This window comes from Perca fluviatilis, chromosome 6 (genome assembly GCF_010015445.1).
Source record: "Perca fluviatilis chromosome 6, GENO_Pfluv_1.0, whole genome shotgun sequence".
Lineage (NCBI taxonomy): Eukaryota > Metazoa > Chordata > Actinopteri > Perciformes > Percidae > Perca > Perca fluviatilis.
Window position 1 is genome coordinate 24,859,676 of NC_053117.1, and position 15,935 is coordinate 24,875,610.

At 38.8% G+C, this 15,935-nt stretch overlaps 3 protein-coding genes across 4 annotated transcripts; all 3 read right to left on the reverse strand.

Annotated features, from left to right (window-relative positions):
- Positions 1–940: 940 nt before the first annotated feature.
- Positions 941–3,139, reverse strand: ccl27a (chemokine (C-C motif) ligand 27a). The gene is made up of 3 exons (XM_039802171.1): positions 2,994–3,139; positions 2,351–2,468; positions 941–2,225 (listed from the first exon to the last, which is right to left on the reverse strand). Exons 1-3 carry the CDS (start codon positions 3,055–3,057, stop codon positions 2,114–2,116), a joined length of 294 nt encoding a protein of 97 aa, XP_039658105.1. The 5' UTR covers positions 3,058–3,139; the 3' UTR covers positions 941–2,113.
- A 3,207-nt stretch (positions 3,140–6,346) lies between these two features.
- LOC120560571 (arginine vasopressin) lies at positions 6,347–8,040 on the reverse strand. Its single transcript, XM_039803216.1, has 3 exons — positions 7,715–8,040; positions 6,699–6,903; positions 6,347–6,599 (listed from the first exon to the last, which is right to left on the reverse strand). Exons 1-3 carry the CDS (start codon positions 7,832–7,834, stop codon positions 6,475–6,477), a joined length of 450 nt encoding a protein of 149 aa, XP_039659150.1. The 5' UTR covers positions 7,835–8,040; the 3' UTR covers positions 6,347–6,474.
- Positions 8,041–8,832: 792 nt separating this feature from the next.
- Positions 8,833–15,251, reverse strand: ubox5 (U-box domain containing 5). Of its 2 annotated transcripts, none has more exons than XM_039803213.1 (7): positions 15,138–15,251; positions 14,119–14,182; positions 13,030–13,131; positions 11,935–12,686; positions 11,166–11,788; positions 10,879–11,064; positions 8,833–10,334 (listed from the first exon to the last, which is right to left on the reverse strand). In XM_039803213.1, exons 2-7 carry the CDS (start codon positions 14,170–14,172, stop codon positions 10,114–10,116), a joined length of 1,938 nt encoding a protein of 645 aa, XP_039659147.1. In that variant the 5' UTR covers positions 14,173–14,182; positions 15,138–15,251; the 3' UTR covers positions 8,833–10,113. The 2 variants fall into 2 exon arrangements, with proteins under 2 accessions (XP_039659147.1, XP_039659146.1); XM_039803212.1 differs by having other exon boundaries at positions 15,113–15,241.
- Between the last annotated feature and the right edge of the window lie 684 nt (positions 15,252–15,935).

Sequence of the window (15,935 nt, forward strand, 5' to 3'; positions counted from 1 at the left end):
ACTCAATGTTGGTGACTGAGTGGAGTAGTGAACCGGTGGATTACTGTTCACCTGTAGTTTATTTTGTCATGTCATCAAAACATATTTCACCTGACTTTCACATGCCACTTTCAGATTTTAATAAGATGTCACCTAATTCCGAAATGACTCGATGTACTGTATAACTGTGGTAATAGTAGGACTTACAAAAGGGATTTACATAACCAGATGCTGCCTGAGGTTGAATGCCAGGCTTCAAAAGTGTTTCCCAATGAGTCGCTGTCAGTCCAAAAGCGTTTTATTTTTTAAGTTCCTTTTGCCCGTTTTTGTGCACAAATTGAGTGAAAGTAATTCCTCACTTTTCTGAGTTTAATGTTAGACTACATGCTGCAGAATACTAAAAGCAGTATCAGCATTTCATGGCTGCCTACTGTCTTTTAGTCTCGGATGGTTTAAATGTTGATTTTCACTGCAGAGTTTTTCTAAAGACACGATCAAGAGAACGTTGAATTTTATGAGAAAATGTTTTCATCAACACTATCATTTAGTTTAATGAAAAGCAAACACTTTTTACACGTTACCATAGTATTCAAAAGGTATTAAAGATTCCATTCACACAACATGGTTAGTATAAACCACCCAGTATATTTTTATATTTTATTGAGGTATTCTAATCTAAAAATCTAAAATGGATTTAAGTACAAAAACATAAAAGAAAAATGACCCTATTTAAAAAGATATACAAAAAAGTACATTACAAAGCTACTCTGTAACAGCAACTGGAGTAAACGTAAGTATGTGCTTTCACCTCTTTGTCTCTGTTTTTTAAGAGGATCACTCACTTTGGAATGAAACCTAAAAAAATCTAATAAATGAGCTCATTGAAGCTTTCTGGAAGGTTTTACAGCCTTCTCTGTATGTAGCAGCTTGTCTTCATGGGATTAGTCATGACAGAAGAAGAAGCGGGTCAGAGTTTTAATCATCAGAGGACAAGACCAAACACGGAACATTTAAGTCCAATTTACTTTCATTTCTATAATGATCTGGAGTTCCATTTCCAAGGGTAAGTTACAGTATTTATAGAGCCCTCAGACATAAAGAGTTCTATCGTAGCCTAGTCTTTGAGGACTCTGGAGTCTCTTGCTCTCATTTGTCTTCTAGCGCTTGTAAAAAATAAGTTATGACAAAGAACAAATGTGAAAATGTACGTATTTACCAAACACATTGAATTCAGTATTAACATGATATTCACAAGTGTCCTCTGATGGCGAGTGTTGGCCCAGATAATTGATCATAACTTTAGTGATTGGCAGTTGCCCCCCTCCCTCTGGTTGGTGGTTTGACTGCGTTTCTTAATATAGCCAGAAAACAATCAACACACTTTGACCTGCATCTCTCTGAAATTACTGAATATTATTTGCAAAGAGCAGCAAAACGTCTCTCTCTTCATAGTTTGACTATTGCTAGACAATCATCGCTGGTACATCTGGAGGCACAAATCACAGAGAAAAATATAATGTATCAAATCACATTTTACAGAGATTTATTTTTTGTTTTGTTTACAATGATTCTATAAATGCAATGGTGGAAGTCATATTCACATTATTTACCACACTATAAAAAAATAATACTCCCATTATAAGTAAAACTCCAGTGTTTAAACTTTTACATAAGTAGAAGTACAAAAGTATTAGCAACAAAATATACTTAAAGTATTACAAGTAAAAGTACTAACAATGCAGAATGTCCCCATTCCATGTTGTTATTGGATCATTATTATTGATGTGTTATCATGTAAGCCATACTTTATTGTTGCACACAGTCAAAGTGGAGCTGATCTGAAACACTTTATTTAGCCTACAGTTTGGTCTATAACAACGCATCCAATTTTATAAAAATCATATGTTAGGAAGGTAAAATCTTAACCTAAAAAAGTAGCTGTTTAATAAATGTGGAGTAAAAAGTACAATATTTCCCTCTAAAATCTTGTCGGACAGAATTAAAGAGTATAAAATAGAAATACTAAAGTACGAGTACCTCTCTCAATAAAAAGAAAAAAACCATAAGGACTGACACAAGCTCTTGAAACACCAACTGTGAAAACACAAATTTCGTGAAATTTTCTTTCCTCATCTCAGTAAGCTGCTTTCAGCTTGTTCTTTTTGATCAGCCACTGCAGCACCATCAGTGTTCTCTTCACTTTAGGATGAGCACATATGGGCTTCTTCATCTCCTTTACATACAGTCTGTGGACCCACAAGCAAAGAAAAATATGATTCAGTTGTAGATACTAAGTTAGTAAGAAAATTAAGCATTCATAACTACAAAATCACTGTAAACATTTGGCTCATTGTTGATCTTCACTGCTTACATCAATGCAGGGATGTCACAGGCGCCGCTGCTTGTCTGCATGTTCCAGCTGTGAACCTTCAGCAGCAGTCCCACAGGGATGTCCGTTGCTGTTGCGACGCAGCATTTTGGGATGCCAGCTGCAATATGGGATTAAGATCAATAATAAAGATGTTGGAAACTAAATGTATTTGTTATAGACTGATGAACTGTGTCTGTGTGCTATCAGCACAGTGCAGTCAACTTAAATCTCCAAATCTGTTATTACGATTTAGGTTTTGTACAAGACTTTTCTCAAGAGCACAATATAATATTTGGGACTTGGGTTTGGGTTTGGTTGGGTTTCAGAATAAGAAATAAAATTCCAAAAAGTCTAAAGTTGTAGGTTGTAAAACTAAAAAGCAGCTTGATGAAACAGCTGTAACAACAACTAAATGATTTACATCCTTTGCTTAACACGTGCACATGCTCATTTAAACTTTCTAGGTTAAATGAACAGAAATGTGAAATTCAATAACTGTTTACAACACTTTACATTTGTATTTATGTTTGCACCATACAGAGAGGAATAGTTACCACACACCTGTACTCAGATACAAACTGATTCAAAACTAGCTTTTTCTTGGTTTTAACATGAGTATTTGTCATGAAAGTGGGGTCCTTACCTTCAGTAGAGGTGATGGCCAAAGTACACAGACAGGCAATCACAAACGCAACTTTCACATCCATGATGAGCAAATGAGCAGAACAAATATTTCCTTATCCTTTAAATACTTGCACTGAACACACATACACACAGACACACACACAGACACACACACACACACACACACACACACACACACACACACACACACACACACACACACACACACACACACACACACACACACACACACACACACACACACACACACACACACATAACCCACCCACAAACACAGGCAAGTGTGCAAACACAGTGCTTGAACCGTTCAGCATCTTTGTAAATGCAACATATTGCAAAACACAAGGTTATGAAACAATGATGATTTGGTAATTAACCCAAGGTAGGTTTAAAGTCTAATAGAAAACAAATGTTACTTTCATTTTGAACCCGACTCTTTGTTCAAACTGCTACTGTTGGAATCTGGATGAGTGTGTATGCAGGTACAGGTATGCTCTGTTCAGACAAGCTCCGACAGGTTCAATAACCACTCTTTTTAACGAGATCTTTTTTTGATTGATGCAAACTAAATGAAAGCTCAGCAAATGCCACACCCAGAATCACGAAAGATAGGATATAGTTTAAACAATTGGGATCAAATGGAAACTCAATGGAGAGCAAATGTTAAAGGTCTTAAAACAGCGTTGTCAAACATCACAGTTAAAAGTAAAGGGAGATATATCAAATGGTGTATTTAAAGTCTTGAGCCAACGTAGTATGCGTGATTAGTGCAAGGCTCTGTAAGAATGTTTTAATGTTGAAAAAAATATGTATATAGGCCTACCATTTGGGCAGCGGTTTGGAGTAATGTTAATTGGGGACAATCTTTCAACAAGAGGACCTGAGTTCAAGCACCTGAATCAGCAAACATTTGCCCTGCTCAAGTGTCCATGAGCCAGACTCTTTCTCTGTAGACGGCCCTGACCTATGACCTCCCTGCAGAGGGAAGAGCTAAAAAACTGAATTTCCAGATGAGGGCAAATTTAAAATCCGACCTTTGGCAGCATAGTCGTCAAATACAAAAGATTGCAGGCATCGATAAATAAATGCTTAATTGACATAAATGAATCCATGTTGACAGATATGGATCTGACGACAAGACACTATGTTGACCTAGAAGCTGCAACTTTCACGTTAATTTATTCATTCATTGTGTGCTCAGGTGTGGTTTGCAAACCTTTGTCGCATGTTGCGCAATTTACCTGAGCGTGCAAACCCAACAATATAATTATTCGGGTGGGGGGGGAATTCCAACTGTTCCCCAGGGGAATTTTTCTGGTAGCAAGAATGACAGACTGACTACTTAGGTGTTTAGGAAAGTTACTGATGAGTTAAAACCATGCAGTGTCTTTGTGATGTTTGGTTTGCATTTCATTTTTGAGCATGCAACAATAAATACCTGATCCAATATAAAGCCTTAAAATCACAAGACTTATTTTGTTTTCCCTCCTGTATGAGCCAGTTTGACATAGGTGTCTGACATGTTTTTTTTCTTCCATAAATTCAATCTGGAGGATTTGTTTTGGTCTTTAAAAGAAGCCACTGCGATCTGGTTTTACTACATTGGCTTATGATTATTACATTTACTGACTGCTTGAAAAGAAAGAAGAAGTCTGCCTTCTTGTCACTGAGTTGATTTTTTGACAGAGAGACCACAGTGCATGTTTCCATTAACAAGAGTCTGCAGCCATGCTTGATGGTAGTGCTCGATCAGAAAATGAAGGCATCGTTTAAGTTGTTATAATTTATCCTGAGGGGGGTCATGATGTGTATAGCAAATTGCACGACAATTATTCCAATAGTTGATATAGTTATAGTTGATATTTAACTCAAAACCAAGAAATAAAACAAAAATGTGCCAGCTGCATAGCTGTTTACTCTTTACTGTATTTTCTCCATTTTGTTTAATTTCAAAATGTCCAATAAGTTACTCTACTACTTATTAAAGGTGATCTCAACTGTAAATGAATAGGAAGTCAAGCAGAACTTTACAATAATTTAGCCATACATAAATATGTCATTCAGGGCCCCAAAATGGTCAGTACTACTACTTTAAGTTAATGTGGTCTACACATTATCTGTTTGAATTCACTATTATACTACTACTAAGTGATCATGTGTAAAGGAAACACAAGATGCATCAGATTTATGACAAATTTCAAGTTTTTCAGATATGGCCCACATTGAGTCAGTCAAAACAGGTTAATGTCAAAATGTGGGAGGTCCTGCATTCTGTTTCATCTTGATCTGGAAAACATTTCAGACAAACTGCCATCACATACAGTTCTGGCAGAGACATCAGCTTTCAATCATCACACACAAAAGGAATATGACAATTAAAATCCACTTCCTTTCATTTACGCAAACTGGACATGTTGATACACAACAGAGAGAGAGTAGCGTGCTTGAAGGAGGTGAATGAAAGGTACGGCATTGATTAGAACACTATCACATTATGTTATCTGTGCAACAAGTGATGTGTTTGCTGGACTAGCCTACTCGATAAATGATGACGACTACCTTAAAACACCAAATCTTTCTTTAAAAAGTCCAGCCTTTGTTGTCCCCTCTTGACCCTCATTATTCATTTGGATCGCACCCAAACAATCTGTGTCCTCTTGAAAAATAAAACAAAAGAAGTTCAAACCCCGGGGCGAGTTCAAGTGATCAAAACTGATTAAACGACAACAATTATCATTCCTGATTTCTTACAAGTAGTTCTCTATGTTGGGTAATTATTCATTCCTTTTACTCTCTTTCACACACACACACACGCACGCAAACACATACACGCGCACACACGCGCACACAGATGGAAAATAAACAAGCCTTATCAGTGAATAATTTGTAAAGGTGTAATTACATTGAGTGATGGAATAATGAAAACAGACAGCAGGTTTTTTTTTTTGGCAGTGAACATTCTGTATTGTTTCTCCTATTTTCACGATTACTATTCCTAGTACACAAGAAGTAACTGCTTAAGCTGCTGTTTTACATTGATGTCTGTCATCTCCCAACTCTGACTTATTTACAGTGTTTTCTTTATGCCATAATTCACTTATTTGAAATGGACCTCTGAGGAGTTTCCCCTCATATAGAATATAATTTTGTTCACAGTATGTGCATTAGTATATACATTTTGAAGGTTGGAACAAACATGAAATATATTTTTCATAACCAATATTGTGATTCCTCTTCCATATGATCTGGAGGAAAATAGCCAATTACTAAAGTTAAAGATAGCTTTTCTTTTTTGTGACCGTCTTTACAGATACAGCGATTCACAGCAGTAAGGGTTATGAGAGAACAAAGTTTGTCTTGGCATTTTATTGGTTCAAGGTTTACACCTTAAGGCTTGTAGTGGAACAGGGATGATCTTTATTCTGTTGCACCTCCAGGCCCTGAGAAGCAGAGGAACCTCCACACACAACAGTATCATCCTATCCTCTGGTGGCCACATGCAGCAGGCGCAGCAGCAGCTCAGCTGGCGAGCTCCCTGCAGAGCCGTGGGCTGGATCTGAGGCCTCGGTCTCCCCCAGGCAGTCAGGGTCCACCGCACAGCTCTCTGGGAAGGAAGAGAGGACTTAGTTCAATCTGTGCCCAAAGACTAATTCATACCATCATTAACTTGTCTGAACATGACAAACATCAAACCAGACCATACCAGAGTTACAGCAGAGTCCTGAAGCAGCGCAGCGTCCTCCCTCAGATCCACAGGGTCTCCCTCCTGCCTGGCAGGCGGTGAGCAGGTAGTTCTCCTCCACGCAGTGAGCCGTTTCCGGGGAGCCGAGCAGACAACCGAGGCCCTCCCCGCAGCAGATACTGGGGCCGAAGCAGCGGCCCCTGTCTCCGGGGCCACACGGCATGCACTGGTGGAGAATTGAATAGATTTAAGCAATAATCAGGTGCTATGAATCCATTGAATCATTGTTGGAACATACATTTGGCATTGCACGCTCTTTTGATACATTTTGTAATGTATATTGCTTACTTTCCCTATTCCCTCTCATATTCAAACAATATTGGTAATGGGCATGCTATCTATGCTTGCTAAAGCTGATTATTAAATGCTGGAAAATGGTTGTATAATTTCTGTTGCACATTTATCTCACTTCACTATATATTTATATGTGGGTATTAACTTGCCTCTATATCAGAAATCTTAACAATAAAAATAATATTAAAACACTGGAAAGGCATCATACAATGCAGTTTTTGTTTCCCTCATAAGCTACAATACAAAAGTTTGTCACATACACACATACTTTTTAAGGTAAATGTTTATGTTTACTATTCATATTTACCTGATAAATAAATGGTCTATTTGCTGCTATCTTTAACATACCACAACATTACAGTTTTTCTGTTCTACTTTGTTATGCTATCAATTGACTTTTATCATGGTCCTTAGCAGACTTTGTTCAGTTTAAAGTAAAATGGCTTGGTTGCACTTTAAACACATGTGAATTCAAACCATAAAACCAATTATATCAAATTTGATCTCATAAAAATTATTGTAGGTTACATTCAATTTCCCACATTCCCAAAATGTTATTAGAATAGGCTCAAATGCAGCTTGGGAAATTTCCAATCTAAGACTTCCAAATGAATAAAAGAAATCTAAGAAAGTCAAAGATGATATCCCACCAAAAAAAAAGCAGAAACGACCGTGGTCCTCACCTGTCTGATCCCAGTCTCCGGCAGCGCTCGTTTCCCTCCTCGGGGGCAGTTCTGGATGTAACAGGCGGATGAGAGGGCGAGGAGTCCCAGGACGCACAGGGGCAACAAGGACTGAGGCATAGCTGCTGGTCTTGGATGAGCGCCGCGCACCGGTATGTCCTGCGCCTGGGTGAATGTGTAACTGATCTTCCAACTTCAATCTTCATAGATTCCTCTTATAAGCAGATGGACATGACCTGACAAAGCGATTGACACTCTTATCTGACGTCAGTGTCGTGCTGTTCCGCTCTCGACTTGTACGCGCACCCGAAGGCCACTTGCGTGCGTGTGCGCGAGAGGTCGCAGCAGATATGGCTCTGCATCAGATGTGTGCCATCTAACAAATCTACACAAACAAACAGCACTGAGAGCAGAATATGCCTTTTCTGTATTCAAGACTGCGCCACACTTATTTGGAATAACTTTTCACAATAATTGCTGCCTCCGCGGCGGATGACACACACTGAAAATGGCAGAACACGAGCAACTAATTAGACTTGTGGACAACTATATTTACTGCAATAAGCGAGCTGATTAATTACATTTGATGACGATCATGCACAATGCAGACATTTTTTTTTTTACTTTTTTAATATGAAGGAAACTGCTTCATGCAACAGCATCATGACAACCTCGAGATCGCACAAATTATCCTGCTGATGTAATTTAACACTATTAATGAGCACAACACGATTAGCATTTCAAATAAACTAATATCTTAAGTTCATTATTCCGTTCGGTGTCTCCTTGCATGCTTTGGGTTGTAGCTCACCTATTAGCTATTGTGATGCTGATTAACAAGTAGATGCTAAATGGCTAAACTGAGCATCAGCTCTTTAAGTAGCATCATGGCATTCAAGCTTGAAGCGTTTCAATAAATACAAAATGTGGTCTTTGCAGGACATAAAAAGTTTAACAAAAAACTATTTCAAAACATTTCTTCTCACTAACAAGAGACAACACCCGAAACCTGTAATGAATCTTGAAATAAAAACATAGGCCTACATTTCACAGGTAGCCTGTGAAACAAGCTGCTCGAAACGTCCATGTGGCAATAAAAACTATTAATTGGAGAGCTGTCCAAATTACCTTTTTACTTTAAGTTTGAGTGTTATTTACATTTTATTTTACATTTCTGACATGTACAAATACAAACACAAAAATAAGCTAATCAGTCAATTTGACAAGTAGCTGCCACTCAAATACACAGTCTGATATAGTACTATCATTTAAGTTTGTCTTCAACTTGTAGCTCAAACAGTGACGCTGATGTCTCCATTTCACATGCAGAACAACTGGATCCAGCCTTTGCTCTAACTGAGCGGATACAGGATCATGACCTTGGTTAAGCTTAATGTTGTCAGGGAAACCAACACATAAATAATGTCTGTGATGCTGCTTTTCCTTACTTTGGTCTGTTTAACCCTTTTGTGGACGAAATATATAAGGTTTAATATTAACACATCAAAAAGAAAAATAGTACATAGTCAGTCCAAGGTCCTTAAGTCCTTATCATTTACATTTTTTTTGCCTGCATTTACTCTCTTTGGACTATACAAGAGTGTAGGGAATGTAAAGTGGTGTATGGAGTGAAGAAGGAAAGAGGGGGAGGTCGTGTGTGCCCTGTGTGTTTTTCTTCACAATGACACAGTGACAACCTTGGGTCAAAATCCACTTTTATTCCTCTGCCCTCTTACTCCCAGTACTTCTGTCCCTCAACAATTTTCTTTGTGCATCCTCAACACATCTACACATCCAGGCTCTGTACAAAGGCTGCAAACCAAGGCTTGCAACTACACTTCAATGCTTGCTGAAAAAAAAACTAAGACAGGGAGTGGGGGTGGAAGAGAAGTGGATTTCTTTTCATATTCTTTTACAATATTGCAAATTTTTTTTTAAAGGCTTGTTCTTTCCACAGCTGTATACATCAAAATAGAGTGAATTTTGTGACGTCATGGGTCCAAGAAAATTCAAAACAATATATATAATTCACTGCTAGACTAGTACTTGACACGCGTGAATAAGAAATAACTTGAGGGATGAATAGTTTCGTGTAAACTTGGTAATTATTTAGAATGTTATCATATAACTCAACAGCAGTATCACACATTTGTGAAGATATACTGTATATTAAAGAGGGGGATGGACGTAGCTTCAACCCAAGTAAACAATCTACAATTCAATCTATCCAGGATCTGTAAATTTCAGCTGTAAATGATTTTTTTTTCCCCCACTTTGATTTAAACATAGTTGCAACACTAAAACGCCACATCTGAAGTACAATCCCTCCTCACCTTCAGAATAATCCTAATTTTATCACAGGCTTTGAAAGGTGTAGGTTTGCCTTTTTACAGCATTAGTCAGTGATGTACACGTATGACATCACTGCGAGGGGTAGTGCTTTGGCAGCCGGGACACAAGATGGGATTGGATGTTGTTATAGTGACAGTGTCTAGTGGTTGCGATTCCCTCCGCAGGCAGGCATGGCAGAGCAGGTGCCCGCAGGTTAGACGGTAGATGGATGATGCTGATTTGGAGTAAGCAGAGACCGAACAGGAACATGCAGAGCACGTCTTCTCACCTGGCAAGCAAATGTGAGGGACAATTAATCAAACAGTTAATGGATTTATACTGGTTTAACATTAGACATAAGAAACACTCTACACATTTAAAAACAGACAGTCATACATTTGTGCTTTTCAGTGCATTTCAGGATTTCCTTTGTAATGTGTTGTAAATCAAGTCTCTGGTTTACCCTCTTTCTCTTAATCAACTAGATCCTCAGATTTCCTGCACACGCCTCTCAATAATAAATCACCCAAGTGTTTATGTGGAATTTCTTATCAGTTCAGAAAAGACAACATGTCTTTTGGTGGCCCTGAATTTTGTTCTATCCAAGATCCTGTAAAAAATAATTAAGGGATATTTAAAAAGGTTATTTTTGAAGCCTGATGAAGTGCAGCATCAAACTAGCCACTGAGTGAGCTATGACAGATCAGTTCTCCTGACCACAGTTGCCACCTTCTAAGCAAGCTACGTGTTTAAAACCCCCTTTTATATTTACAGAGGGTAGTATGTTTTTTGTGTGTTGTATTATTTATGTAGGGGACTTTTCTCAATCCTACCTGTTGGCATGTTTGGAGTGCCTGCAGTCTGACTGTGCTGCGAGGTGTTCAGTGGTTCAGAGTCAGGAATAACCCGGCTCTGCTGAGACAAGTTTGAGGTGAAGGAGGGTCGGCCCCGCAGGGCGGAGAAGAGGGCCTCATCCAGACTGGCTGACAAACGCTGCTCGTGAGAGCTGCAGCTGGGGACTGAAGAAGTATGGTGAAGGAGTGAACATCGACACAGCAGACGAGTCAGCAGAAGAGGAAATGTTTTAGGATCTCGCTCTTAAAGAGCATGTTAAACTCACCTGAAACTGCATGTCTGGGTCTTTTTGAGTGAGGTAGTAGATGCCTCTCAGCTGTCAACCCTTCTGTTGAATCTTTGGAAATGTCACTAAGATCTCGTTTCTGTCCTCTTTCTGATTTACTCTCCGTAGTTGGCTGCTGGGAGTTATATGTGCGGTTCCCATTATCTGATGAATGTCCTAATCCAGTGACTTTTATTTGTGTGGTCCTGTTTGTGTTTCTGGTGCCAGCAAATGCTTGAATAGCAGTGTTGTTTTTTGTGCTTTCACTAAGACATGGAGAATACTGGGACTGTCCATGTACCTCAGATGCAAGAAGTCTTGAGGCCTGTGGATTCTCTCCATCCCCTTGTCTCCCCAACATCCCGTCCCTGCTCATCATCCCTTGCTGCAGGAGGAAGAGGTCAATGCGGCTTTTCAATTGGGGGTTAGGAAGAGGCTGGGAGGTTGAAGTAAACGGAACGCCAGTGAAGGGGTCATTCGGGGTTCGACCCCAAGTGGCTTCCCTCTTCTGGTGCTCCTCCATTGTGGTGTTGTCCACTGACACACCACTGGGCAGCAGCATGGGCAGCATCATTACCTCCTGAGTTATCGGGTCAAGGAACTCTTCTGGGATGGAAAGTTTGCTGGAGTCGGACAAAGAGCAAACAGATAACTATCAAGAGTGTAAGAAAATGGATATAATTTATTATTATGAGCTCTATTTTATCTACAACAAGAAGATGATTAAACCGAAATTTAATTCTTCACAGACTGCTTCATAAACACATACCTTGGAGGTGTAGCTGCTTGCAGTGGTGATTTTGATTGGCTGACAGAAGGGGCAAAAAACACCGGTCTTGGCGGCCGTCTATCACTGGCCTCATGGACTCTTTTAATCCTCTCCACTTCTTCTGCAGGGCAGCAGCGAGCAGGTTGTCCCCACACGGCCAAGGCCTTGAGCCCCAGAGCAGATGCTGCACCGCCAAATGGCACAGTCACGCGAAGCTGTGTCACAGCGCCTAATGAGAGCGGACCCCGACTCCACAGCTCCTCTTGCCGACAATTTGCAGGTGGTGGAGGTGGTGTGGAGAGGAACGGGGGCCGGGGACTTATATTTGAACGAGTGAAACAGACTTGGGTTTCCTCCCTTAGTTCACAGCGACCTACGAGTTTAAACTCTGCAACAGTATTACTGGATTCAGTGTTTGATTGGCACTTGAACGCATGGCCTCTTTGTTGAGGCTCATCTAGAGCTTCGTCACCCCACTGTTGGGCGTTAAGTCTCCAGTGGGGGCCATTACTCTGGCGAGATTTACCGTCATGCTCTTGTTGTTTTTCTCGGCTATGTTTCTGGTCCTTTACCTGCATTTCTTTCTTTTGCTGAACCCTTTTGTGGCCTTGGCCAACATTTTGGGAGGGTAGCGGATCAGAGCTAGTGCTAATCTCCAGTCTCTTGCAGGCCTGTCCTCGGTCCATACCCCAGGGCCACAGCTCCACATCCACCCTGCACAGCTCCACCTGGAAGCCAAACTTCAACGTCACCTGAGAGGAATAAAAGAAAAAATGGAAATCACTAACAATAGAGATGAATAAATTACCTGTGTTGCCGCAGATCATACCCACTTTTAAAAGTTTTGCAAATATTAAGATTCAAAAAAAATATATAGGCTGTTGTTAAAATTATTCTAATTCTGCCTTCTGCTTGTAACTTGAATAAAAGTGATATTTCCAAGACTGCAATGCCATTCATTTACATTTTTATGACAATATGAATGTGTAGCTATCTCTGTGAAAAACAACAATTAAGAACTTTCCTTGGAAATCGTCTCATCTAACTCTCAGCAAGAAAGTAAACCTCTGTCCAAATACAACAGCATCTCCTTACCTGTACAGGTGGACGTAGGAAGTACTCCAGCTTGAAGCCCCGCCTCCGGAGAGCAGGGTCGGCTGACACAAGGTTTGTGACATCATAGCCATCTGCGCACAGCTGCAGTTAAAAAATAAATAAAATAAATAAATAAATAAATAAATAATAATAATAATAATAATAATTATTATTATTATAATATATATATATATACACACATACATACATATATATATACATATACATATACATATATATATATATATATATATACACATATATATACATATATACATACACATATATATACATATATATATATATATATATATATATATATATATACATACATACATGCACACACATATATACACATATACATATATATATAAAAATAAATAATACATTTTTATGGTGTAATACATGGCAAACCTCATGTGTCAGTCCAATTGAATTGGTTCACTACAAAGTGTTAATTTTAGGCATGTTGTTAATACTTCACAAAAAAGCATTACCAATTCTGGAAAACTTAAGTTTCAGGGGCTTGTCTCATTGGAAATGTGGCTCAGAACAGCACATTCAAATGGGTCTAAACAATATAAATAAAATAAATATAAATAAATATAAAAAAAACAAACTATAATTGAAGGAGTGAAAGAACATCTTTCATCCCGAGAATGGAGAAAATACAGTCATGATTAGATTTCAAAGTACCAATAAAAAGAACATCACAAGGTCAGTTGTGATTCAGTCTCCCACCCACCACTTTGTCCCTCTGCTTCTTTATTTATATCTGCGTCCTCCAACTCCATTCTTTGAAAATTCATGTCTGTTTAAGTTGGTTCTTCCTGTTGGTCTTAACACGTATTGTCTGTAACTTTTTAGGGGAATAAGGTGAATGGAGCTCTCATCAAACACTACATGAGTGTAGAAATTAAGGTTTTAGCCTGTTCTGTGTCCCAAGTAATTGTTGCTAACACTAGTTACATGTCACCTGGAGTAGCAGCAATTTTCTACAAAAGAAAGGAAAGCATCGTACATGTTAAATAAAAAAAAATTGCCTGAGGAAGTTAGTTACGTGAGAGTTCCATGAAATATGTGTCGCACCTTGTTGCAATGAACTGTTGCATAAAAGTGTGGCAGACAGAGATTCACAACCATATTCTCCAACCTGCGAAGACACAAATTGATTTTAGAGCTATACATGTTGCTTTGCGTCACGTTAAGGTCAAGGCAAAATGAGGCATTCAGTGAAAACAACTCTTTAACACTGTCACAGACTCACATTGGTACACCACAGTGCCCTGCATTATTAGAAGGTAATCACATTTTTTTGTGTGCACCTATTCATTCACAAGACCTTTGACCTTATGACAAAATTCAAAGTTCATTGGACAAAAAAATGCTCTGAGAAATTTTACTGGGCTTTACTTCAATTTGACATTTTCGGGACTAAACAATAGTCAAATAATCATACAAATAATTAGAGCTCAAGAGATTACTAATTTATTCGCATGAAAGAAAATAAACCAACAACTACTTTGGTAATAGATTAATCTTTCCAGTATTTATAAAAAGCTATAATGCAGTCAATGGTTGCAGCTTTTCAAAGCTGGGAATGTAATGCTCTTCTTAACAAGAAATGTAGCTAATAATAACGTTAATAGGCAGCTGAATATCTACAAAACAACCAACCTGAATACATCCGAACTTGTGATGGGAATGTTCACTATTCTGTGACACTCTACGGACTTAACGATATATGTGTTAATGGAGAAAATAACTGAATTAAAGTATAGTATAGCTAATGTTGCAGCCCGAACCAAGTTAATTTTTCACAAATAACAGAGTCCTCCGACGGCTCATTTCTTATCCAGCTAACGTTACTGAAAACTTCGGTAACGGTAAAAGTATTCTTAGCGCTAATGTTGCACATACATTACATGTCAGGTAACAACATTAACTTGTTCATAGCTAACGTTAGCTGTAACAGTAACGTTATAGTAAACGTAGTAAGCATCTAGCTAGCTAACACTGCTAATGCTGAGCCAGACGGACAATGTTAACATTAGGTTAGTAAACTAAGGCAGACGAAGCTTACTTTGCATGGTCGTTGAACAACTTGCCTGTTTGACTCTTTATTTGCCTCCCCTGATCAACTTTTAGAAGGTAACTTAAAGCTAGCTAGCTACTAGCCATTAGCTTAGCCGACACAACTAGGGTAGCCGAGATGGAACATGATTCACATTTGTAATTGCGAAATGCGTCAAGGGATGCAACAGGCGTTGAGTAAATCAAGTAAGAATAATTTTTATTTTATTACTTGTCCGTTGACATTTATGTGTTCCTTACCTCGGCACAGCCCTTTTAACACGCAATAACTTTCATTTGACCATTGCCCATCTCTATAAACATCTACAAATAGCCTACGTCTTTTCAAGAGATGTATCTCCTCCTCCACATTAAAGTCAACAAGGTAACACATACAAGATCCAACCCTGCAGCTTGCAACATTTCAAGGACACCTCAGTGAAAGGCATGCTGTTCCCAGGGAAGACCCCAGACTTCTTTGGTTTGAGGACTTTACTCACTATTGATAATTTCAGTGCCCAGTGTATCCATTCTACTGTATCAGCCTAGAACAGTGTTTCTCAAATGGGGGTACGTGTACCCCTAGGGGTACTTTGGAGGACTGAAGGGGGTACGTGAGATATTTAATAAAATGTTTAATAGTTACAAGGCTGTTGTCCAGAACATTGTTCCTCTTTATTTAGACTTTTTTTTTTCCTACCGAAACTGTGACATTTGTGTCTCCTTCTTTGGACCTATTCTCGCCTTCCTTCCTTCTACTGTCCTACTACTTTTGACAAGTTTCTCTCGCTTTTTTCGAAGTTATGTCACTGTTTTTGAAGTTTTTGATACTA